This window comes from Choloepus didactylus, chromosome 6, assembly GCF_015220235.1.
Source record: "Choloepus didactylus isolate mChoDid1 chromosome 6, mChoDid1.pri, whole genome shotgun sequence".
Taxonomy (NCBI): Eukaryota; Metazoa; Chordata; class Mammalia; order Pilosa; family Megalonychidae; genus Choloepus; species Choloepus didactylus.
Window position 1 is genome coordinate 18946364 of NC_051312.1, and position 25905 is coordinate 18972268.

At 35.9% G+C, this 25905-nt stretch overlaps 2 protein-coding genes across 2 annotated transcripts; both read left to right on the forward strand.

The window, feature by feature from the left end:
• Positions 1–12204: 12204 nt before the first annotated feature.
• Positions 12205–13134, forward strand: LOC119536304 (olfactory receptor 5B2-like). The gene has a single exon (XM_037839060.1). It carries the CDS (start codon positions 12208–12210, stop codon positions 13132–13134), a length of 927 nt encoding a protein of 308 aa, XP_037694988.1. The 5' UTR covers positions 12205–12207.
• Positions 13135–21785: 8651 nt separating this feature from the next.
• On the forward strand, positions 21786–22733 carry LOC119536323 (olfactory receptor 5B12-like). The gene has a single exon (XM_037839081.1). It carries the CDS (start codon positions 21789–21791, stop codon positions 22731–22733), a length of 945 nt encoding a protein of 314 aa, XP_037695009.1. The 5' UTR covers positions 21786–21788.
• Positions 22734–25905: the final 3172 nt, after the last annotated feature.

Here is a 25905-nt window from a genome sequence, read left to right on the forward strand (position 1 = left end):
ACCACTCACTGTTTGCTGTAAATATTTGACTGTTTTCCAGAATTCTGAAACAGTTGATTTTGTCAGTTGTGCTAATTTTTTCAGTGTTTCTGTGGATGATGGGCCACTGGAATTCCTCACACCATTTTTCCACCCTTCTCTTATCAGGGAACTCACTACATTTAAGACCCACCAAATAATCCAGGATATTATTCCCATCTCAAGATGCTTAATCATATCTACAAAGTTTTGCCATATAAGATAACTGGCAAGATCTGAGCTCACCTGAAAGAGCTTAGCAGAACTTCCAGTTGTTAAGAGTAGGTTATTACAATGTCAAAATGAAAATTGTCAAGGTTTTAATCACTTGCTTTGATGGTGTAAGCGAGGGGCTAACCTGGAGGAAAGCCCCAGCTCTCCATATTCTGTTTTCCCCGTGGAGCAGTGCAACCATGCACTGGTCAGTCAGTGCAGATGTGGTCACCTCATTGTTGAGGGATCCTTGCACATAAGGCTCTTGTCATTTTATGTACCTGGGGACTAAAGGGAGGGAAATAGAGGGAATTTCTGAGTGGAAAATTATGGAGTACAGAGCCAGCAGCTCTCAGCAGAAGCACCTGAGGAAGGCAGTAGCCTGGAGAAGTAAATATGTGTAAGAACTTGATCAATTAGAGGGGCTTCAGTCCTTGACTGCAATTCCCTTTGGAGACTGCAATGCGCTGGTTGTCCACCAAGTCTGATGTGGGGAGGGCAGTTTTCCCCATGAGGTCTGACAAGTAAGGGCTTTGTTATTGCCTGTGGACAGGTCTGAAAAATCACACATTGGATTTTGGCCAGGAACCAGATTTCCTGTAACATTTAAAAGTTCCAGGGACAAGAACTCAATATCTTACTGGCCGTTTTTCAGCCTACTACAGATTTGTTTCTCACTTATGCCACTACGTGGCCATCACATAGATTGACTATGGAAAGAGAGGGCTCTCTACACGTGGTCACTCAATGACAGGCTGATGACAGCTTCACCATCCTTTGCTACACCCACTGGAACATGCAGCTTCCTCAGTCATCGTGGTAAGAAAGAGACAGCTGAAGGATTGTGCATATGTTTCAATTCACAAAAATGAAACATCAATTCTCCCACAGTCCGTTGTCTAGAACTATTACATGTTTCTACTTAGAAGCAATAGGAGAGGCTCATGTAGGGAAGCAGATAGAATATATGGACAACACTATATTTTTGCCCATGTATTATCAATTTTTAAATAAATAACCAAATAGTAATATTTACCTCATGGGGCCTCTGATATGTGCCAGACTTTCTACATATGTCATCTCATAATATTCTTGACAATCCTATGAGAGATACATATTATCTCCTACTTTATACACATGAAGCAGAGGTTTGAAAAAGTTAAATCACCCCTGAATATGCAGCCAAGCCTCCCTACTATACAGAAAAAATCTATAACCACTACACTTGCCTGCTCTGAGAAACGGTGTGAGTCCACAAACAGTGCAGAGGAAGGAATAGATTTATTTCCTTTGTTGAAAAAGGCAATTCCCAGGCAAGATCTGAGGTAATAAGCTAAATGAATAATTTTTAAAAATATATTTTATTAAGGAGACTTCCTGACATTTCTTTGAGAAGGAGCAAAAAAAAATGAAAATTAAATTAAATTTTAAAAAACCTGGCAATACCAAGTGCTGGAAAGGTTGTGATGCAATTGGAATACATTGTTGGTGGAAATACAAAATAGTAGAGGCACTTGAGAAAACAATTTGGAGGTTCCTTATTCAATTAAACATATATTTACCATATGACCAAGCAATCCAAATCCTAGATATTTACCTATATAGAATGAAAACTTATGCTCACTCAAAAAACTTTAAGCAAATGCTTAGAGTGGCTTTATTCTTAATTGCTAAACACTGAAACCCACATGAATGTCCTTCAACTGGGTAATGGGTAATCTGTGGCATCTGTATGATGAAATACTACTCATTAATATAAAAGATTCCACGAATGTTACAAGTAACAATATGGTGGGATTTCAGATGCACCTCAGTGAGGTGAAAGACACCAGACTCAAAGGCCACATTCACTAATATTCTATTTATATGATGATTTTGCATATGCAAAGTTGTGTGGACAGAAAACAGTTTAGGGATTGCAGGGGAATTGGGTGGGAGAACAGGCTAACCACAAAGAAGCTTGAGGGAATTTGTTTAGGAGATGAAATTGTTCTATGTCATGATTGTGCAAGCGGTTACATGACCATGTACATTTGTTCAAACTCATAGAAGTATACACTAAAAACTGTGGATATTACTGTGTGTAAATTATACTTTAATTAGAAAATGAAAAAAAAAATGTCAGCAACACTTGTGCACATTCAACATTTCCAGCTAGGTCCCCACAGGCAGTTTAATTGCTTCTTCCCCAGGAAAGTGGGATACGGAGCCAAAGGTGTCCTTGGAGGGGGCGTCCCCTGAGAGCTTCATGTCTCTGTAACTCCCTCCTGATTCCCATGTATTAGTCTCTGACATCACAAAATGTGACTCCACGTAACATCATTTTAGTGGGACGAGACTGTGGAGAGCATTTTGGTCATCACTTATTCATGTGAATGTTAATAACTGTTAGTACATGCAGGCTTTTCCCCAAACTGGGGATTTGCTATGATCCTGCAACAATGTAAAAGGAAAACACCCTGAGATAAAAATTATATTATTGACTTTAAAATGATAACCCCTTAGTGACTTGTTTTATATACCTTCCCTCTCTTGCCCTTCACAGCCACAGTTCTGTGAATTATGTGAGATAAGTAATTTTATTATGATCATTTTACAAACAAGGAGGAGGTATGTTATTCCTACAAGGACATAGGCAGAATGCATGGTAGGTGCAGGACTTGAACTCAGGTTCCTGGATCCAAGTAAATATTCTTTCCTCCATCTTTCCCTGCCTTAGAAACCTTGGAACTTTTTGACCAGTACCTGACTGAGAACTTATTAAGCCTTGTTCCATGGCTGAATTTCTCATTTCAAACTCATAATTCCGAATTGGCTTTCCTTTTTTATCAAGGAGCAAGGTAAGTTTTTATAGTTCCTTTACACTTTTATGAAAAGTATATTTCATGCAGAAGCAATGGGGCAACTATATCAACCATTAGGTATTTCAGCCCAGAATCAGATGTTTTGAACACCTTTCCAAAACAATGAGGTAAGAATGGGGGACAAATTTCAAAATTTCTATCTGCAAGGAATTTAGTGATATTTATAAATCATCTTGCTGCTTTTCTAAAAAAGAGGCAAAATAAATAAAATAGATGATGCTCTGATTGAGTAGATTGTAATTTCATCTTGTTCACTATTTATTGACTTCTCATTCAAGGTAAAACAAAACAAAACAAAACAAAACAAAGGAAATGACACTTCTTAAAATTACCTAAATGTTCCAATTGAATTAGCAAGGTTAGTACTCCATTTTAAACTTTTCCCCATAATCTCATTCTTTTTAAATAATAACAACATGGCTAAAAACAAAGACTTTAATTTGGTCAGAACTGAGTGTGTTACTTGAATCTTGAAACTCCAACGTGCTAGCTGTGCAATTATAGAGCATCATGTAACCTCTCGACTCCACAATATCCTTAATGGTAAAATGGGAATAATAATGCTACCTACCTTTTCAGGTTATTGTGAGGAGTAAATGAAATGGTATTTATATCTATTTATATGTGTTTGTGAATGTATATATATATATATATTTATTTATCATTGATTGTAGAACATAGTATATACTGAAAGTGGTTGTGTCATAAGTTAGCAAACAAAGACTTTATGGGCTAGGCTTATAAAATAAAGGATTAGAAGGAAGGTGTTAGAGAGGAGTGGTTAGCAGAGGATAGATGCCCTACCAAATTTTCAAATTAAAACAAAACAGTTAAAACACTGTGCTTGTACAGGAATATATTACAAAAAAAATTTTTTAAACATGCTAACCACCAGAACAGATCTGCATGCTAAAGGCAATTCACAACCATAATCTTTTTTTTTTAATTCAATTTTACTGAGATATATTCACATGCCATACAATCATCCAAAGTATATAATCAATTGTTCACAGTACCATCATACAGTTGTGCATTCATCACCCCAATCTAATTTTTGAACATTTTCCTTGTACCAGAAAAAAACATGATCTTTTATATTTTTCTAAAAATAAGATATATTCATATACCATGCAGTGTATTCAAAGTGTACAATCAATGCCTTTTAGTATAGTCACAGAGTTGTGCATTCATCAACACAATCAATTTAAGAACATTGTCATTACTCCAAAAGAAAAAACCCATACCCCTCAGCAATCACCGCTCAATCCCTCCATCCTTCCCCACCTCTACATGACCTCTAATCTAATTCTCCTATAGATTTATTTATATTTATATTTTATATAAATGGAATCATACAATATATAGTATGTTGTATCTGGTTTCTTTCACTTAGCATAAAGATTCTTTTAATTAAAGAAGTTGTAGGTTTGCATAAAAGTAATGTAGAAACTACAATGTTCCTATATACACACCTACTGTTGACACTTTGCATTAGTGTGGCAACTTTGTTACAATTGATGAAAAAATACTAAAATAGTACTATTAATTGTATTCATAGTTACATTAGGTGTATTTTTTCCCATATACCATCCTATTATTAACATATTGTATTAGTGTTGTAAATTTATTATAATTCATGAAAGAACATGCTTATATTTGTACTATTAACCCCAGGCCATCATCCACAACAGGGTTCACTGTGCTATACAGTCCCATGATATATCTGCTAACTTTCATTCTGGTAACATACACAACCCAAAGTTTCCCCCTTCCACCATTCTCACATAATAAATTCAAACTTTACAATCAACCAAAATAGAAATTCTGTACAAATTAAGCATCAGCTCCCCATTCTCTACACCCAATCTATCCCCTGGTAACCTATATTCTGGATTCTAACTTTATGAATTTTCTTATTACAACTACATCATATTAGTGAGATCATACAATATTTATCCTTTGTGTCTGGCTTATTTCAGCATAATATCCTCAAGTTTCATCCATGCTTTTGCATGCATCAGGACGTCATTCCTTTTTACAACTGAATAATATTCCATAGTAGGTATACACAACATTTTGTTTATCCATTCATTGGTTGATAGACACTTGGGTTGCTTCCATCTTTTGGAAATTGTGAATAATACCACTATGAACATCAGTGTGAAAATATGTTTGAGTTTCTGCTTTAGTTCTACTGTGTATATCCCTAGTAGTGGGATTGCCAGATCATATGGCAATTCTATACTTAGTTTCCTGAGGAACTGCCAAATGGTCTTCCACAGCAGCTGCACCATTTTATAATCCCACAAGCAGTGAATGAGTATTCCTATTTCTCCACATTCTCTCCAACACTTGTAATTTTGTGGGTTTTTAAAATAGTAGCCATTCTCTGGGTGTGAAATAATCTCTCCTTGTGATTTTGATGTGCATTTCTATAATAGTGAAACTGAGCATCTTTTCATGCACAATTTAGCCATTTGTATGTCCTCTGTGGAGAAAGGTCTACTCAAGCCTTTTGCTCATTTTTAAATTGTGTTGTTTATCTTTTTATTGTTGAGTTGTAGGAGTTCTTTATATTTTATGGATATTAAACCCTTATCGGATATGTGGTTTCCAAATATTTCCCATCTAGTAGGTTGTCTTTTCACTTTTGTGGCAAAGAACTTTGAGGCATGAAGGTTTTTAATTTTGATGAGGTCCCATTTACCTATTTTTTTTCTTTCATTGCTTGAGCATTGGTTGTAAAGTCTTAAGAAACCATTGCCTAACAAAAGATCCTGAAGATGCTTCCCTATATTTTCTTCTAGGAGTTTTATGGTCCTGGATTTTTATTTAGGTCTTTGATCCATTTTTAGTTACCTATGTATATGGTGTGAGATAGGAGTCCTCTTTCATATTTTTGCATATGGTTATCCAGGTCTCCCAGCACCATTTGTTGAAGAGACTATTCATTCTATCCCAATTGAGTGGACTTGGCAGCATTGTCAAAAATCCATTGGCCATAAGTGTGAGGGTATATTTCTGAACTCCCAAATCGATTTCATTGGTCAATGTATCTATCTTTATGACAGCACCATGCTGTTTTTACCACTGCAGCTTTGTAATATGCTTGAAGAAAGGACGTGTGAGTTCTCCAACCTTGTTCTTCTTCTCAAGATGTTTTTGGATTTGGGACCCTTACCTTCCCAGATAAATTTGATGATTGCCTTTTCAATTTCTGCAAAGTAGGCTGTTGGAATTTCAATTGGGATTGTGTTGAATTTGTAATTCACTTTGGGTAAAATTTACATTTGAATATTTGGTTTCCAGTCCATGACACAAATGTCTTCCATTTATTTAGGTCTTCTTTGATTTCTTTTAGCAATATATTGTAGTTTTCTGTGTACAAGTCCTTTACATCCTTGGTTAAATTTATTCCTAGATATTTGATTCTTTAGTTGATATTATAAATAGATTTTTTTTCTTGATTTCATTCTCAACTTGCTCATTACTAGTGTATAGAAACACTACAGATTTTTACATGTTTATCTTGTACCATGCCATTTTGCTGAATTCATTTATTAGTTCTGGTAGCTTTGTTGTAAATTTTTCTGGACTTTCTATATATAGGATCATGTCATCTGCAAGGAGTGAAAGTTTTACTTCTTCCTTTCCATTTTGGATGCCTTTTATTTTCTTGTCCTAATTGATCTTGCAAGAACTTCTACCACAGTGTTGAGAAACAGTGGTGACAGTCGGCATCCTTGTCTTGTTCCAGATTTAGAGGAAAAGCTTTCAGTCTTTCACCATTGAGTATGATGCTTGCTGTGGGTTTTTCATATATGCCCTTGATCATATTGAGGAATTTTCCTTCTATTCTTATTTTCCTAATTATTTTTATCAAGAAAGGGTGCTGGATTTTTTCAAATGCCTTTTCTGCATCAATGGAGATGATCATGTGGTTTTCACCCCTCTATTTGTTAATGAGGTATATTACATTAATTGATTTTCTTGTGTTGAACCAACCTTGTATACACAGGATAAAACCTACATGATCATGGAGTATAATTCGTTTAACATTTTGATTTGCAAGTGTTTTGTTGAGGATTTTTGCATCTATATTCATTAGAGAAATTAGCCTGCAGTTTTCTTTTCTCTTATATCTTTATCTGGCTTTGGTTTTAGGGTGATATTGGTCTCATAGAATGAGTTAGGCAGTGTTCCCTCCTCTTCAAAGTTGTGGAAGCATTTCAGCAGGATTGGTATGAACTCTTCTTAGAATGATTGGTAGAATTCACCTGTGAAGCCATCTGGTCCTGGGCTTTTGTTTTTTGGGAACTTTTTGATGACTGATTCAATCTCTTTGTTTTAATTGGTCTGATGAGGTCTTCTATTTCTTGTAGAGTCAGTGTAAGTTGTTTGTGCGTTCCTAGGAATTTGTCCATTTCATCTAGGTGGTCCAATTTTTGACATACAGTCATTCATAGTATCCTATTAATCTTTTTATTTCTGTTGGGTCAGTTGTAATGTCCTTCACTCATTCCTGATTTTATTTATTTGCATCTTCTCTCTTTATTTCTTTTCCAGTCTAATTAAAGCTTTATTGATTTTATTGCTCCTTTCAAAGAAGAAACTTTGTTTCGTTTTTTCTCTTGATTCTTTTTTTATTCTTAATTTCATTTATTTCTTCTCTAATCTTTGTTATTTCTTTCCTTCTGCTAGCTTTAGGGTTAGTTTTCTGTTCTTTTTTCTAGTTCCTCTATGTCTGCAGTTAGGTATTTGATTTTAGTTCTTTCTTCTTTTTTTAATGTAGGTGTTTAAGGCTATAAATTTCCCTCTCAGGCTATAAATTTCTCTCTCTTTGCTGCAACTCAGAAGTTCTGATATGTTGTGTTTTAGTTTTCATTCATCACAAAATATTTACTGATTTCCCTTGCAATTTCTTTTTTAACCCCCTGATTGTTTAAGAGAGTGTTAAATAACTGTTTATTTGTGGATTTTCCAGTACTCCACCTGTCATTGATTTCCAGTTTCATTCCATTATAATTAGATAAGATGCTTTGTATGATTTCAATGTTTCTGAATTCATTGAGACTTCTCAACATTTAGTCTATCCTGTAGAATGATTCATGTGCACCTGAGAAGAATGTATAGCCTGCTGTTTGGGGGTACAATGTTCTGTATATGTCTGTTAGATCTAGTTTATTAATTATATTATTCAAGTTCTGTTTCCATACTGATCTTCCATTTATATGTTTTATCTATTAAAGAGAGTGTGTATTGAATTCTCCAGCTTACTGTAGTGGTGTCTATTTCTCTCTTCAGTTTTGCCAGTTTCTGCCTCATGTATTTTGGGGCACCATGATTAGGTGCATAATTATTTGTTTGTTACCTCTTTTCTGTGGCTTACCTCTTTTATTAATATACATTGTCCTTTGTCTCTTATAACAGCTTTAGACTTAAAGTTTATTTTGTCTAATATTACTATTGGTACCCCAGCTCTTTTTTGGTTACTATTTGCATGGAATATTTTTTTCCATCCTTTCATTTTCAGCCTTTTTGTGTCTTTGGGTCTTAGGTGAGTCTCTTGTAAACAACATATGGTTGGATTATGTTTTTTTTAATCCATTCTACCAACCTGTGACTTTGATTGGGTAGTTTAATACATTAACATTTAATGTTATTACTGTAAAGGCAGTATTTACTTCAGCCATTTTTTCCTTTGATTTTTAGAAGTCATATCTTTTTATTCATCTACCTTTTCCTTTTTTGCAACCTCCTTTTTTCTATAGTTGATCTTTTGTGATGTATCTACCTGATCCCTTTATCATTTATGTTTCTATATATTTTAAAAATGATTTTTTGTGATCAACCTGGGGTTTATATTACACAATCTACATTTATAACCTACTGATTTAAAAGAATATCATCTTAACTTCAATAGCATACACACCTCTGCTCCCATATCCTCTGTTTCCCCTCTTTATGTTGTTTCTGTCCCACTTTACCACTTTATATTTTACATGCACATTATCAGGAAATATGCCTTTTTCTTGTTAAATTGTATTCTTATTCTTATATGAATTAAAGAGTATAGTTGTATATTGAGAATACAGTACTATTGTGTTTTGCATTTACCTTTTCACTCACCCTTACTGATGAGCTTCATTTCTTCACACTACTTCAAGCCACTCTCTCCTGTCTTTTCCTTTCAACATGCAGAATTGTCTTAGTATTTCTTGTAGGACAGATCTCTTGTTAACAAACTCTCCCAGTTTCTGTTTGCCTATGAATATTTCAAACTCTTCCTCATTTTTGAAGTATAGTTTTGCTGGATAAAGAATTCTTCACTGGCAGTTTTCCTTTTTCAGTACCTTAAATATATCATACCACTGTCTTCTCACCTCCATTGTTTCTGATGAGAAATCAGAATTTAGTCTTACTGAGGGTCCTTTGTGATGAGTCACTTTTCTCTTGCTGCTTTCAGAATTCTCTCTTTATCTTTGGCAGTCAACATTTTTATTAATGTCTGTCTCATAGAAGATCTATTAGGATTTATTCTGTTTGGAGTATGTTGAGATTCTTGGAAATGTGTATTTGAGTCTTTCATAAGAGTTAGAAATTTTCAGCCATTATTTCCTCTCCCCTTTTTTCCTTTCCTTCTCATTATGGGATACCCACAACATATATGTTTGTGTGTTTTGTACTGTCACTCAAATCTGAGATACTGCTCAATTTTTTCTATTCTTTTTTTATCTGTTCTTCTGACTGTATGATTTAGATTGTCATGCCTTCTAGTTTGCTGAGTCTTTCTTCTGCCCATTCTAATATGTTGTCATATCCTCTAGTGCATTTTTAATTTCTACTTTCATTCCCATAATTTCTGTTATATTTCTTTTTATACTTTCAGATTCTTCTTTATGCTCACACATTGTCTTCTTAATATCCTTGATCTCTTTATGCATATTTTCCTTCATTTCCTTCCGTTGATTTAGGAGATTTGTTTGAATATCTTTGACTAGTTATTCCAACGTCTGAGTCTCCTCTGAAATTTTAGTTTGTTCCCTTGACTGTGCCGTATTTTCCTGTTTCTTATTATGGCTTGCAATTTTTTGCTTATCTCTAGGCATCTGAATATCTTGGTGAGTTAACTCTGAAGGTCCATTTCTCCTTCTTGTCGAGAGGTTATTGTTGATTTGCTTTGTGTTAAGGCTCTTCTTTGATACTCATGCTAACTTATTCTGGACCTTTAGAACTGACCATTTTTAACTGTTCAGATTTTCTCAACTCTTCATCTTATTCTTGCCTTGGATATGTGGTGCAATTTTTACGAGAGCTGCCTTTCTTCTCTTCCTCTCTGGGAAACTTGTTCTGTTCTGTTTGTTTTTGTTCACTCTTTTCTGCCCAGCTTCTATTATTTGATTAAATGCTCTCCTTCACTCAGTGTCCTGTTTTACTTACACTTTTTAGTTCTGGGACCTGCCTTATCTAGCAGTTCAGTTTGTAACCCTTTTTAGTTTTTTTCTGTGAGACTTTTCTACCTCCGGTTTTTTCCCCATTTGGGTATCCCATCCCAGGGAGCCAGATGGGGTCAATCCAGAAACGTGGGTCACTTCAGAAAAGTCTGTTTTGCCTTTAGGTGTTCAGCTGATTGAAACTGGATTGAGTGATAACAGCACTCTGCAGTGGCTTGTGTGCTGTCCTGGGTCTCTGTGGACTTAGGTCCCTGTGGTTGGATATTTGTGGATTTCTAACTCTTTGCTGTGACTTTACTGTCTCAGTCTGTGGTGGGGGATGGCATGGCAGGAATAAGAGAAAGAATGAGTTTGAGAAAAAGTGAGATAAAATATGAATTTCTGGGAAGAAATTAATCAAAAGAATGAATCACATGAAATGACTGGCATAGCCACTTATTTGGGTGGAGGAAGAACAGACTGAGAAATATCTGAGGGCACAGAAAATTTCAGTGGAACTAGTATATGAGAAGAAATAATTTGAAGAGGGAAGTTACCAGACTTCAAAATTCACCCAAACCTTGAAGCTATGACTGTTAACACCTACCTTTCCCAAACGTATATAGAAGTCATCATTCCATCCTAATTTTAATTATACTTAACACTGATCAAGCTGTGATAAATATGGCATTTTACTAATAATTTATATGAATTATCTCATTTAATTCTCAGAAAAATTCTTTGAGGTTAAGTCTCATTACCATCTTCATTTTAAAGACAGATAAAATGAAGCTAAAAGAAGTTAGATTGGGATCAATGACTCCATGGTGGTAAATAAGGAATTTGACATTTGAATACATATACACCTCTTCCCAGATCCCAAATTTTATACCCTATGCAATGCCCTCTCTTTAGAATAGCCTTTTCTGTTTGTACATGCCCCTCCTGCTGCAGTTAAACCACCATATATGCTATCATTCATCTCTCAGTTACTTTACTGTAAAACACCAAATACTGAGTTTGGGCCAATGGAGAAAATAAGGAATCATAAATTGAGACAAAATCCCACTTTTATTTAAATTAATATCACTGGACTTGGGAGCCACTCTGTATGTGTCTAAAGCTTGGTCTTGCCAGCTAATATTTGTGTAGACCTAAATAAATTACTCATATTTCATATTGTAATTACAAAATTTCATATTGTAAAAGGGGTTAACAACTAATGAATCTCATAGGGTTTCTGAGAGGAAAAATGAGTATGCATATATAGTACCAGCAAGAGTATTTGGTATTGAAAAATATAGAAGTGTAAGTGTTTACTGGGCTTGGGAAAAATAAAATGGATATATTCATTCAAGACATGTCAGCCTGCTCAAGTCATTATATCTTTTTACACCAGAGTTTACAAATTTACAAATTCAAATATTGAGGGAATAATCCATGGACATTCTTCAGAGCCAGCAGTTTGTAACTCCGTTTTTCCATAAATCATGCAGTAAATTTTGTTGCCATTCTCATGCTTTAGATATAAAGAATCTTGAAGTATAAATTATTGCTATAAGCTAATAATTCACATATTATTCATGTTATTCATTTCATTGCAATCTCTTTTCTGTTTAATGCTCTGTTCTTTTATTTCTCATTGCTAAAGGGTGTCTTCTGATTCTCAGATAACTTCAATGGAGAATAATACAGAAGTGACTCAATTCATCCTGCTAGGACTAACCAATGCCCCAGAACTGCAGGTCCCCCTGTTTGCAGTGTTCACCCTCATTTACCTCATCAGTGTATTTGGAAATCTCGGGATGATTGTGTTGATTCTCTTGGACTCTCGACTTCACACTTCCATGTACTTTTTCCTCTGTAACCTCTCTCTGGTGGACTTCGGTTACTCCTCAGCTGTCACTCCCAAGGTGATGGCTGGGTTCCTCACAGGAGATAAAGTCATCTCCTACAATGCATGTGCTGCTCAGATGTTCTTTTTTGTAGCATTTGCCACTGTGGAAAGTTACCTCTTGGCCTCAATGGCCTATGACCGCTATGCAGCAGTGTGTAAACCCCTACATTACACCACCACCATGACAAGTGTATGTGTACAACTGGTTATAGGTTCCTATGTCTGTGGTTTCCTGAATTCCTCCATCCACACTGGGGACATATTCCGCCTCTCCTTCTGTAGATCCAATGTGATCCATCACTTTTTCTGTGATATTCCAGCAGTCATGATTCTCTCTTGCTCTGATAGACATGTTAGTGAGCTTGTTGTTGTTTTTGTGGTGAGCTTCAATATCTTTTTTGCTCTTCTGGTGATCGTGACTTCCTACCTGCTCATATTTGTCACCATCCTGAAGATGCATTCAGCTGATGGATACCAGAAGGCTTTATCCACTTGTGCTTCTCACCTCACTGCAGTCTTCATCTTCTACGGGACACTCATCTTCATGTATGTACAGCCAAGCTCCAGTCACTCCATGGACACAGACAAAATGGCATCCACGTTCTATGCTATTGTCATCCCCATGCTGAACCCTCTGGTCTACAGCGTGAGGAACAAGGAGGTCAAGAGTGCATTTAAGAAGGTTGTTGAGAGGAAACATTCTCTCTAGGATTAATCTTTTAATTTTGTAGGCTCCACAATGATCTAGTCTCACACCTCTCATGTCTTCTCCATGCAATGGCTCACATTTTAAAGGCTTCACTGCCCTAAGTCCACAAAGTGATATCCTTGCCTTTTCAAAAGTCTCTGATCTAGAAAAAAAAACAACATTATATCCAGAAATGTAATACCTGAATGAGGATGGCTGAGAGGGAACAATAATTTTGGTGTTCTGCTCATTCACTGCACTTCATTCTTTCTGATTTAACTGCTAATCTTGAACAACGCCAAGCATGCTCCTGCCTCATGGACATTTACTTGCTATTCTCCTTGCTTGGGATGTTTCCTAGCTTCCTGCAGATCTCTTCTTAAATGTTATCATGTCATAGTCATCCCAACCCTGAAGGACATTGATCTCTCCCTGCTTCATTCTTCATTGTCCCAATCACTTCTCAACTCTTGTTATTGCTTATTTGTTCACCAGTTCATCTATTTCCCCTAACAAAACATACATTCCACAAGTGGCCTTCTCTGCTTTGCTGGCAGCCTCATCCCCATTACACAAATTATGGTCTAGTTCATATTCCTCAATAAATATTGTTTCATTAATTAATCTTGGAATCCAACTGTACATATATTTGCATGACTAATAGTTATGGTTCATTACCCATAAGATAATTCTTTACAAAGTAATTATAGTGCATTTCATGAAACACAGCTGGTTTTTCTCATCTACATTTTCACTCAGTATTGCAGTCTCCACTTTGGATAAATTGACTTTTTTTGAATTCACACTGTAGAGTGGATCATTTCAAATCATCTTAACTTTTCCCATTAGGAATGATTTCTCACTAATTGATAAGTAGCACATGAAGTCAATTAGATTTAGTAAATCATTAAAAGGTAGGAGATTCTGAAGTGATTCAATTTGAAAAATTCCTTCATACATACTGATGATTCATTCATCTCCATTGATTCTAACCATCCATAGACATTGTAAGTTAGACAATAAGTATAAGCAAAAAACATAACCTACCTCAAAATACTAACATGGTAAACAATTTTTATGCATTTAATTTTGATTCTTAGGTGAACTCAATTCTATAACAAAGCTACCCAAAGGAATTTGTACCCATGTCCTCTTTTCCTCTCTGCATAAAATTAGAGCCATTCAACATATCAAGATTTATAAAACCAGGCTTGAATGTGCTAAACGGGTCATGCTGATAAAAGTGGGGCAGTGTGGTATAACCCCAATATTCTTTCTGGCTCTGAAGTCAATGAAAATGGAGATATTTCTCTTTCTGGAACCATTTTTTAATTATTATTTTTAAATCATTTTAAATTTTGGAATAATTTTACTTTCAAAAATTTGAAGATATATTACACAGTTCTAACATATCCTTCACTCCATTTTCCCTTTTGATAACATCCTACTTTACTCTGATACATTTGTCAAAACTAAGAAATCAGCATTGGCAACTATTATATAAATTTCAGAATTGTGATGGTTTATTTCATGTGTTATATATATGTCTACCATCCTGTTATCACACAGAATAGTTCCATCACTCTAAAAATTCCCTTAGGTGTCCCTTTAAGAGACAACTCTCCCTTCTCCAAACTCCTGGCAACCACTGAACTGTTTTTCATGTCTATAATTTTTCTTTTTCCAAAATGTCATATAAATGGAATCATATAAAATGCAGTCTTTCAGCCTTTTTTTTTTTTACTTATCAACATATATTCTAAGTCCGTCTATGCTGCTGCATGAATCAATAACTTATCCTTTCCCCATCATGGTTTAGGTATTTATCACAATTCAGCATAAGAAATTAAATGGGAATTTGGGGGGAGTTTTGTGGAAGCCACAAAATGGCGGCTGCAGCTGGTTGCCATTATGGTGTTAATGAGTTGACTATAAGGCATAACAAGGAAAAATATGAGGAAACCCATGAAGCCCTTGCTGCAGCTACACCAACAACTGCAGAGTATTTGCATAAACCATGAGATCCACATCTCTCTGGCACAGAAAGTGCAACATCCTTTTGGGTGCAGGATTGTTATAAAAAATGCATTCCAGTAAACTCTGGCATCGTCTAAGAAAAGGCCAAGTCCTTATAACATTTCCTACAAGAAAATGAAGGTAAAGGGTCAACCCCTATGGATTTTAAGTCCAGCAAAGGCTCATTTGAAAATTTAAAAAGAAGGTTTAGCCTACGCAATGAAAAAGTAACAGGAGAAGCAGTGTCTGCCAATCATGAGGCAGCTAGGAAGTTTCCTGAAACCCTGAAGAAACTGATTGAAGACTTCTTCTGTAGTAGGAAGAGAGGGTTAAAACATTTTGTGCAGATTTTCCAGATCACAGGTGTGCCATGCCCCTAATCCCCGTGATGTGGAAGGGATAACTGCATTACAGTTCATTTAATCTTACACCGTTAGAGATATATATATGGTTGTGTCTGGTTTTGTGATCCTCAGTAAAGCTGCTATAAACATTTGTACACAGATTTTTGTGGAACATATATTCTACATTTGTTCAGTAAATGCTAGGTTCACTCAAATGCTAAGTTATATGGTTAAATCATGTATAATTTAATAAGGAATTGCCAAATTATCTTCTAAAATGGTTGTACCTTTTGCATTCCCACAATGACTGAGAGTTTCTGTGACTTTGAATCCTTAGCAGCATTAGGCATTAGGTATTGTCAGTTGTTTTTCAGCACTTGTAATAGGTCCTTAGTGATATTTCAGTGGTTTTAACTTGAATTTTCCTAATTACAAATGATATTGAGCATCTTGTTATACATATATTTTCTATTTGGGTATAGTCTCTGGAAAAGTGTTCAAATCCTTTGCACATTTTTAATTGAGTTGTTTTTTACTGTTGAGTTTTAAGAGTAACTTATATACTCTAGATAAGAGTCCTCAATGAAATATGTGATTTGCAAATATGTTTTCCTAATCTGTGGCTTGTATTTTAATTATCTTTACAGTGTGTTTAAGCAATAAAAAGGAAGGAAGTGCTAATACATATTACAATGTACCTTAAACATGTAAGTGAAAGAAGCCAGTCACAAATAAACACATTCTGTATTATTCTTTTTAAACAAAATATCCAGACCTTGCAAATCTATAGATGGAAAGTAGATTAGTGATTTCCTAGATTGGTGGTGTGGTGGTGGGATATATGGGAGTGATTGTTAATTGGTACAGAGATTATTGGGGTTTTTTTATACTTGTTTTTATTAATGATGAAAATGTTCTCAAATTGATTGCTTTGAGGGTTGCACAACTCTGTGAAAATACCAAAAACCATTTAATTGTACACTTTAAAAGGGCAAATTGTATGGTATGTGAATTATATTACAATAAAGCTGCTATTTTTTTAAAAAGAATGTGTGAATGATAAAGGAACTTGCCACCAAAGTCTTGTTATCTGTTAAAAAACACTGGAGACATTAGACTACCAGACACACCACGGCATATTACATATTGTCTTAGTCAGAGAAGTTAGATTATGCTGCAGAAACAAATTAACTCAAAAGTCAATGATTTTATACAACAAAGATTTATTTTTAACTTCTGCCACTACTAGTCTTGTATTGGGTTGAATTGTGTCCCCCAAAAGATATGTTGAAGTCCTAATCCCCAATACCTCAGAATGTGACCTTGTTTGGAAACAGGGCCATCACAAATGGAATTAGGCAAGTTAAAATTAGGTCAGTCTGGAGTAGGATGACTGATGTCCTCATTAGAAGGGGAGTGGAGGGGCAGGCAGACAGAGAGAGAGAGAAGATGGCCATATGACAATGAAGGCAGAGTTCAGTTATGTCACAAGAGAAGGAATACCATGGGTTGCTGGCCTCTACCAGAAGCCAGGAGAGAGATATGGAACATATTCTTCCCTACAAACAAGGCACTTCAATATAAGATTTAGAGCTTTCAGAACTGTGAGCTAAGTAATTTCTGTTGTTTTAAACCATCTAGTTTCTGATACTTTGTTATAGAAGCCTTAGAACCAAGACAATGTCCATCACTGGTTGTTTTGGAAAGGGAAGGGCTCTCTCCGTGTGGTGACTCAAAGACCCCAACTAATGAAGGCTTTGCTGTCTGCAATGACACCCTTTGGAACATGTACCTCCTCTGTCACCATGTCAGGGGTAGAGACAACTGGAAGTTTGTGCACTGGCTTTTCTCTACTTCAACACACAAATGACACCTCAATCACTTCTTCCCCAGCTCACTGTCAAGAACTAGTTCATGGATTGGCTAGCTGTGGGGAGCAGATGTAATGTTTGAGTGCCACTATTTTTGTTCAGCATGCTACATCAATTGTTTTATCAATGACAAGACTTTATTGTGATTTTCGTATGTGCTAGACATCAGGCCCAATTCTGTATAAATATCATTTAATCTTTATGACTTTCCTATGAGAGATAGACAATATTATTATTTTCCTTTTGTATCTGATAAACTGAATGTTGAAGAGATTAATTTGGCCAAGGTCATATCACAACAGGTGACAGTATTGGGATTTGACAGCAGGCCATATAATCACAAAGCTCAAACTTTTAACAACTACACTTGACTACATTTAGAAAGCAGTGATAATTCTGTCTTAGAGTTTGGAGGTCAGAGGTGACAGTGAAGAGGAAACTGGATTCATTTCCTCAGTTGTAAAAATGAAAAAGAAAAAAAAAATCTCCAAACCAGAGCTGCAACAGGAAGGCAAATAGATATTTTATTTAAAAGAAAAAAAAGACTTGTAGAGAACTCTAGCCCTTTGAGAAAGAACTAGATATGAGAACGCTCCCATGAGATCTTGACATCACCTTAGCCATATTTTACTGAGATTGTTAGCTTTGATGCTCAGGTTTCAGTAGCACTGCTGATATGACAATTAGAGGCTCTGCCCTCTAAGCTTCCATTGCCCCGTGTTTTGACAAGCACTCTCAGGCAAAACGCAAACATTATATCTTCAGATATCTCCAGTTGGGGCCAAGTTAGGAGAACAAACCAGGTATCAGGAGTTCCTGAACTATCCCCTCACATGACACCAAATGTTTCCCCTGAGACTTGCTGTATGAAAAGGTTGCCAGCTCTGCCTTGATATCTTCAAGACTTTGTTCCAGCACATGAAGCTCCAGAGCTAAGAAAGGAGTTTCTCCAGCATGATGCTCTGGATGCGGACTTCTGGTCAACAACCTGGGCATGGAGGTTTTCTGTGCCTCCTCTTTTCTACCTTCATTTGTCTGTTCCTGGGACAAAGGTAAGTATCAATAATACAAAACTCATAGCTGGCTAGAGTTAAAGGGAGCTGTAAAAGATGCAACTGTTTCATTTTACAAATGAGGAAAATGAAGGTTAAGTGACTAGCCCAAGGACACTCTGTTAGCTAGTCACCCCCTCACTCCTACTCCACTGCTCTTTTCTCTCTACTACGCTGCTCTCTATTAGCCAGATCTCCATGGTTATTACAATCCCAGTTCTTATATAAATGGTTGGGATGAGAAAGATTTCACTCAAAAGCAAGGAGATAGTGCTTCCTAATTTTCTTTATTTAGAAAGTGCAATAGGTGTGGCAGTGCAAATATTGTAGCCCTCTTTGAATTTCACTTTCAACATATACTTGGAGATCTAAATTTTGAGCCATTTCACTTAGGAACATCAAAGTTTAAACATTCAGTTTTACTGGTTGAATATCATGCAGTAACCGTGAAGTGAGGAAGCAGGTCATTGATAGTAATGACTTGAATTACCTGAAAAATATATGTTTCCATGCTTTTTAAAGAACTTTCATATTCACTATCAAACACATAGTAGCAGGCTATCAGGGAGAGGAGGAAAGGATTTCATCTTGTGATTTAAGAAGAACAGGTCAGTGGCCATCCTATTCCCAGATGTTTATCGATAGAATTAAGATTAGAATCAATGTCGTATCCTGTCTACACACTTACATCTCTGAATTCCTGGATCAAATGGAACCATTGTATGTTCCTTAGTACCCAGCAGTGGTATAGATAAGGGATTTGGTAAGTAAAATGGTCATTCTTGGTGCATCCATGCTACACAGAAATTAACATTTTTCAAAGATAACAGAAATTAACATTTTTCAAATACAATTAGATACACGTTTATGTGTTTGGGCCCAATCTAGCAAATCTAACAAGCACAGACACTTGATGAACCAGTTGGAAAAGGAGTAACTTCATGGTCAGTAGGGTGTTCTGGCACATTCTGGGCACTTTCATGATAATTTCATAACATTTTACAGGTAATTTTATTATAGCATTTATCACTTTAGGGGGATAATTTGTAGAGCTTGTTGGCTCTACCCTTTTAATATTCACGCATCGTGTTATTCATTTTGTAATACCAGGTCATGATACAGATTTGGCACATGCAAAACCAGCTAGGAAAAGAAGAAAGAAGAAGAAGAAGGGAATTAATTTTGAATACATCCCTTATGCCAGGAATTATGTTAGCAGGGTTCCACGTATCATTTAATTTCATTACAGTCCTGTGAAATATGTACACCGAGTATTATATTAACTGAATATTTTACAGGGATTCAAAGCATGGAGGTTATATCCTCAAGGCCAAATCCCATCTAAATTGCTAATCAGTGGGTGACACTTGGAAAATTGTCCAATTTTCCAATTTTTCCAAAATTGGACAATCTGTACAATTGGAAAAAGTAACCTGTGTTTTATACTCAGTGTAAATGCTACCTTAGACCCTTTTAAAGGGTTGTATTATATATATAATTTAACATTTTTTCCCTCCAATTATTTCTTTTTCATTGAATCCTATCTTCTCATTTCCACTAATCACTATAGCACATCACTACATAATTGAGATTTTGATTGTGCTTTGTATTTTTTAATTAGTATTATCTGTCTGCTTATAGTATACTGTTTTTAGTCATGCACTTGTAACTTCTGCCTTTATCTGTGATTTCCCTCTGCATGGTATAATAGTAGTAGTAATTTTGACAATAACAATAACACTAGCTAAGCTTACTGAATACTTGTATGTGTAACTGACATTATTTTAAGCATTTTGCATGATCTAAGCCATTCCATTCATGTATTTTAAAAGGTCAAAACTGCTACAGTCCCCTTTGAAAGATGAAGGAACTGAAACACATAGATGTTAGTTAACTTGATTCATTCTTTTGGAATAGGTGGTTAAGATTATGGATCTTAGACCATACTGCCTGGGTTCAAATACCAGTTCTACCATCAGTGTTGTTACTTACAATTAATTTACCTCTTTTAATCTTAGTTCCCTTCTAAATAAAATGGGTATAATAATAGTAACTGCCTCACAGATTTGCTAAGTGTATTAAAAGAGTTAATATAAGTGAACATTTCAGAACAGTTTCCCAGCACACAGTAAGTGCTATTATAAAAATTCATGGTAATAATAATTATTTCTTCAGTTTTCAAGCCACAGCTCATAAGATCTCATAAGTTCATAAGTTCTCATCTCAAAAAGCCTTCCCTAAATTGGGATAAACTCACATTATTTCTGCTTTCAAAACACCTTTGGTATGCCTCTACTTAATAAAACATTGTGTTGAACATATCTGTTTTTATATGGGTCTCCCTTACCAGGTTATCCTTAAAGAAAGGGCAATATCATACCCTGCTTTACATATAAAGGATTGTTATTCCAGGAGAAGTAAATATGACTCAAGATTCAAGGGCTAGAATTGTTTCTTAGTTTGAAAGAGTTAATATTATAACCACTGTAGATACAATAAATTACCAGCTGAGCCACCACTGAAGGTAAGCAGAACCTGCAACACAGTGTGACATGTCAGGAGGTCTTATGGCTTGGTATACCCCACCCAACAAATAAAGCAAAGATATGGATAATGTTGGGAGAAGAAAAATATCAGCCCAAGGAAAGGAAGATGGTTACATGGAGGGAAAATAACTACAGTTTTGACCTTATCTTTTGAAAAATTGCTTCTTTCAGTTTTAGAGGCCAACACATCACTAAGGCTGTATCAGAGATCACAGAGCTTCTATCAGGGGTCATTGGTTATAGCGTAGTGGTCAATAGTGGGCCCTCATGAGTTAGAGAGAAAAGTGTGGGCACCCCTAGAGGAGAACCCTGAATCACTATATATTTGCAGCTATCATGAACCAGCTGGTGAGGGGTCCCTAATAGAGGGAAAATGGACTTGATGGGGCTTGTCAGCATCATATACCAATGACTGACCACATATTTCCTGTATTTCACTTTCTGTTAATTAAGCTTTCTATGTATCACCTGCATAAGAATGCTTGCAAGAAATGGCAAGTAGTGGAAAAGAATCATAAATGGTTTAGTGTAATACATATTTCCAAGTATACCATAGACCAAGAAATCTGAAACATGCTCCAATGTCATAATCTGAACCCAGGGTCAGCAGAAAACATTCCAGTACCCTCTATACCACTTCCAGATGAATGGCCTCATTTACCCCATACGTGTCTAGCATTTGATCTGATTTCTTTCATATAGACTCTTGGCCAAGAGAGGAAGCTGATGCATGTAAGCAAAAGACACTGACACATCCCACTTCAGATCATATTGTTCAGATAGCATTATCTTGTGTTTTCTCATCTTGTCATAGATGCCTTACATGATGATTCACTAGTGACTTCGATGGAGAACATTTCAGAGGTGACTGAATTCATCCTTGTAGGGTTAACAGATGCCAAAGAGCTTCAGGTCCCTTTATTTCTAATCTTCACTCTCATTTACTTCATCACTCTGGTTGGGAACCTTGGGATGATTGTGTTGATTCTGTTAGACTCTAATCTCCACACTCCCATGTACTTTTTCCTGAGTAATCTCTCCCTGGTGGACTGTGTTTATGCCTCAGCCATCACTCCCAAAGTGATGGTGGGGGTTTTCATGGGAGACAAGATCATCTCCTACAGTGCATGTGCTGCCCAGATGTTCTTCTTTGCAGCCTTTGCCACTACTGAAAGTTTCCTTTTGGCTTCCATGGCCTTTGACCGCCATGCAGCAGTGTGTAAACCCCTGCATTACACCACCACCATGACAAGCATGGTGTGTGCACTACTGATTACTGGCTCCTACATCTGTGGACTCTTGCAATCAACCATTCATGTTGCCTTCACTTTCCATCTCTCCTTCTGCCATTCCAATGTAGTCAATCACTTTTTCTGTGACATTCCCCCACTGCTGGCTCTCTCTTGTTCTGATATCTACTCAAACCAGATTATGCTTTTCACCTTGGCAGCATTCAATGTCTTTTTCACTCTCTTTGTTATCTTGAACTCCTACTTATTTATTTTTATTGCTATCCTGAGGATGCACTCCATTGAGGGATGGAAGAAAGCCTTCTCCACCTGTGCTTCCCACATCACAACTGTTTTCATTTTCTATGGGACAGTCACCTTCATGTACTTACAGCCCAGCTCCAGTCATTCCATGGACACAGACAAAATAGCATCTGTTTTCTACACCATGGTAATCCCCATGCTGAACCCTCTGGTATATAGCCTGAGGAACAAAGAAGTCAGGAGTGCATTTATGAAGGTTGTTGAAAAAGCAAAGTCTTCATTGGGCTTGACTTATTAATTAGAAATAGGATGCAAGCAGTATAAAACTTCTTTTGAACTTCTGTACTATCTTTGCCACTTTTCTGTAAATCTAAATAATTCCAGGAGAGCACATTTAAAATAAAGTAAAAAATAGCAAAAACTAGCAAACAGTTCAAACATAGAAAAATAAATATGCTGAAAGTAAAAAAAAAAAAAAAAAAAAGACATCAAAAATTAGCAATACCCAGAAAGTTTGAAATGAATAAATAAGGTAACAAACCAAGAGAAGCTGATATAGCAATATTGGTAGCACACAAAAGACTTTAGAGTTAAAATATTTATAGGGATAAAAGACAATTCTGAGCAAAGGAACAATTTATTAAGAGAAAACAACAATCATAAAGTTGCAAAAATATAACAATGTAGTCTTAAATATTTTTAAAATCTGGGAGAAATATAAGGAGAAACTAACAAATTACAGTAACAGCAGGGAAGTTTAATTCACCTTTTTCCAAATTTAGGATATCAAGCAGAAAATCATTACCAAGGATATAAAAGATTTTAACCAAACTAAGATACAGTTGATCTCATATGTATTTAGAACCTTGAAACCAATTAATAGAGAATCCATCCTTTGCAATAGTGCATGGAACATTTAGAAAAATTAGGCACATACAAGGCCACAAGTGAAGACACAACAAATTCTTAAGTATTATATCATCCAGACTTGGTTTTCTGAATATAATGTAACAAATTTAGCTTTCAACAATGAAGAAATAATCTACCTCCACCAGCAAATATTTGTAAACTTGTTCAATATGGTAGAACAAATGCAATGTTTATTTCCAGTCTCCATGGTAATACTACTGAAAGACTGCAAAGGAACAAACATAGGCATAAACATGTAAGGATAAAGAAGAAATACAGCAGGTAAGTGATGCCAACAGAATTTTGGAAAATGGCAAGGAGATGATTTGTAACATAGTAAAAGAAAGTTAATTCACATCAACCTATAGAGGAAGAAATCAATAAAAATGAATTCTTATTGTAGAATTCTGGATGATCACAATAATTTGAGACCTAGTACTTCAGAGGATTTGGGGAGTGATGAATCAAAACAATCCACATTTTAATTTTAAAACCAGTGTATATACTGAGGGATAAAGAAAATAGTAATTATTCTGGTGTCATTGAATATTAGAAAGGAAATACAGATAGAATATTAATGAGTTTAAGTAAAAGCCTGGTAGTTCTGACTTTAAATATGAGAATAAAAAGTTCCTGTTCTCCAAATTCAGGAAAGAAAAAGACTGACTGTTCTTAGTCATAGTTTGTTTCAAGGCTCCCATGACCATGTATGTGTTTGGTACTTTGCTAGAAAGACTCACAGGACTCCACATATAGTTGTACTTATGGCTAAGATCCATTACCGCCAAAGGATACACAACAGAGTCAACAAGGGAAAGACACGTCAATGCAGAATTCCTATTCTCTCCCAGAACTGGTCACACAGAACACATACCTTCTTCCAGCACCAAAATTCAACAAGATGTGTACAATGTTTCTGTGAAGGAAAGCCCACTGGAGACTCCGAGTCCAAGTTTTTATCTGAGGCTAGACACAGACACACCCTGCCTGAGTGATCAGCTACACTCATGAAAATTCCAGGCTCCCAGAAAGAAAGCAGGTGCTCACCATAAACTGCAAAATCTGTGCAAGCTGGTTACATCAGGATTTAATGCCCCAGGAATACAAAACAACCTTAGCAGTTTAGGGAACTTCTTAAAAGCTGAGTTCCCCGGTGCCAACCAATGGCCAGCCCTGAAAGCAGCTCTTTTAAAGAACAACGTCTGAGCTGCTATGTTAACTACTTCCTAGCAGTAGTTCCAAGTGATAAACAATAACTATAAACACTGATTTCTACATGCTTCAGTCAACCAGTAGCAAGTCTGCTTCAGAAACCTCACTTCTGAAAGTCAACCAATAAGTAATAGTCTCACTCCAGTAACAAAATTCCACTGCTTCTAAGCACACTGTCTTCTGAAAGCCCAGAAATCTCTGGTGATGATCGAGAATCTGGTTGGTTCAGAGAAACTGTTTTACAAAATGACAGCTCTCCCTGACTAAACAATCAATAAATTCATCTTTCCACCTAAATTTTCATTGCCAGCCTCTTATTTGATAACAGGAATCAGTATGAACTCAAGAGCTGTTTCACCTTTAAAAAATAAAATCTTATTTCCAAGGTTTGTTTACTCCAAGGCCTACAGTTGGGGAGAAGGAGACAAACCAAGGAGCAATGAGCTTCTCTAGCATCCAGACAGTATTTTAATGCCATTTCTCATGAAAAAAAAACTGAGGTTCCTTAAATTAATGGCTGATTCTACATCTGTGGCAGGAAATGTAAAAGATGGGGGCTCAAACATCTTACCATAAAAGAGAACAAGAATGCTATTTAAGACAATAGAGTCATGTTAAAAGAAATCAAGAGACAATATCAAGAGGTTCCCACTGACCCAAGATAAAAAAAATTTTACATCAATAACATAAAAAGGCAGTTGACTGAAATGCATCAAACCTCTTTAAATTCATGAGCTCATAAATTTTTTAAAAATACAAGAGGAGAATCAAGCATTTCTTTTTCCCTTCTAAATGAATAATATGCCAGAGTAACCAAATAGTTGATGAACAGAAGTTTCTTTCCATAGAAGTATTTCAGGTGATAAAGAAACCTGCAACACAGAATTAGAATATAAGCATTTTCCAGTTCTAAATTAATACATTTAGGTAATGATTTCCAGTGGTAGCTAATATCACACACACACACACACACACGCACACACACACACAAAAGAGATAACTGGTGGAAATACACACCACCATCATATATTGTTTGCAGAAAAAGAAAAAATATTGAACTTGGATTTATCTTGCTTTTATAGCTAATACAGCTAACTATCAATTTCTACACAATATAGGAGACAAAGAAACATGTTAATCCTGCAAAATTCCAAATGTAGGAAGTTCTAAAAGGCTGGAGTCAGTGGAGGTTTTAAGACACACTACTTCCTTAGGGCAGCTAGGAATAGTTTCCTGAAGGGTGCCATCTGCTGGGCAGACCAAGAATGCACAGCTTGAGGGAGCCATTAAAAAGGATTTGGGGCATCTTTCCTGACCCTCTCCCTAGGGCTCCTTATAGCTGGTTTGCA

Bases quoted from the DNA above. Each gene is read 5' to 3' on its own strand.
- LOC119536304 (XM_037839060.1), top strand. From the start codon at position 12,208: ATGGAGAATAATACAGAAGTGACTCAATTCATCCTGCTAGGACTAACC.
- LOC119536323 (XM_037839081.1), top strand. From the start codon at position 21,789: ATGGAGAACATTTCAGAGGTGACTGAATTCATCCTTGTAGGGTTAACA.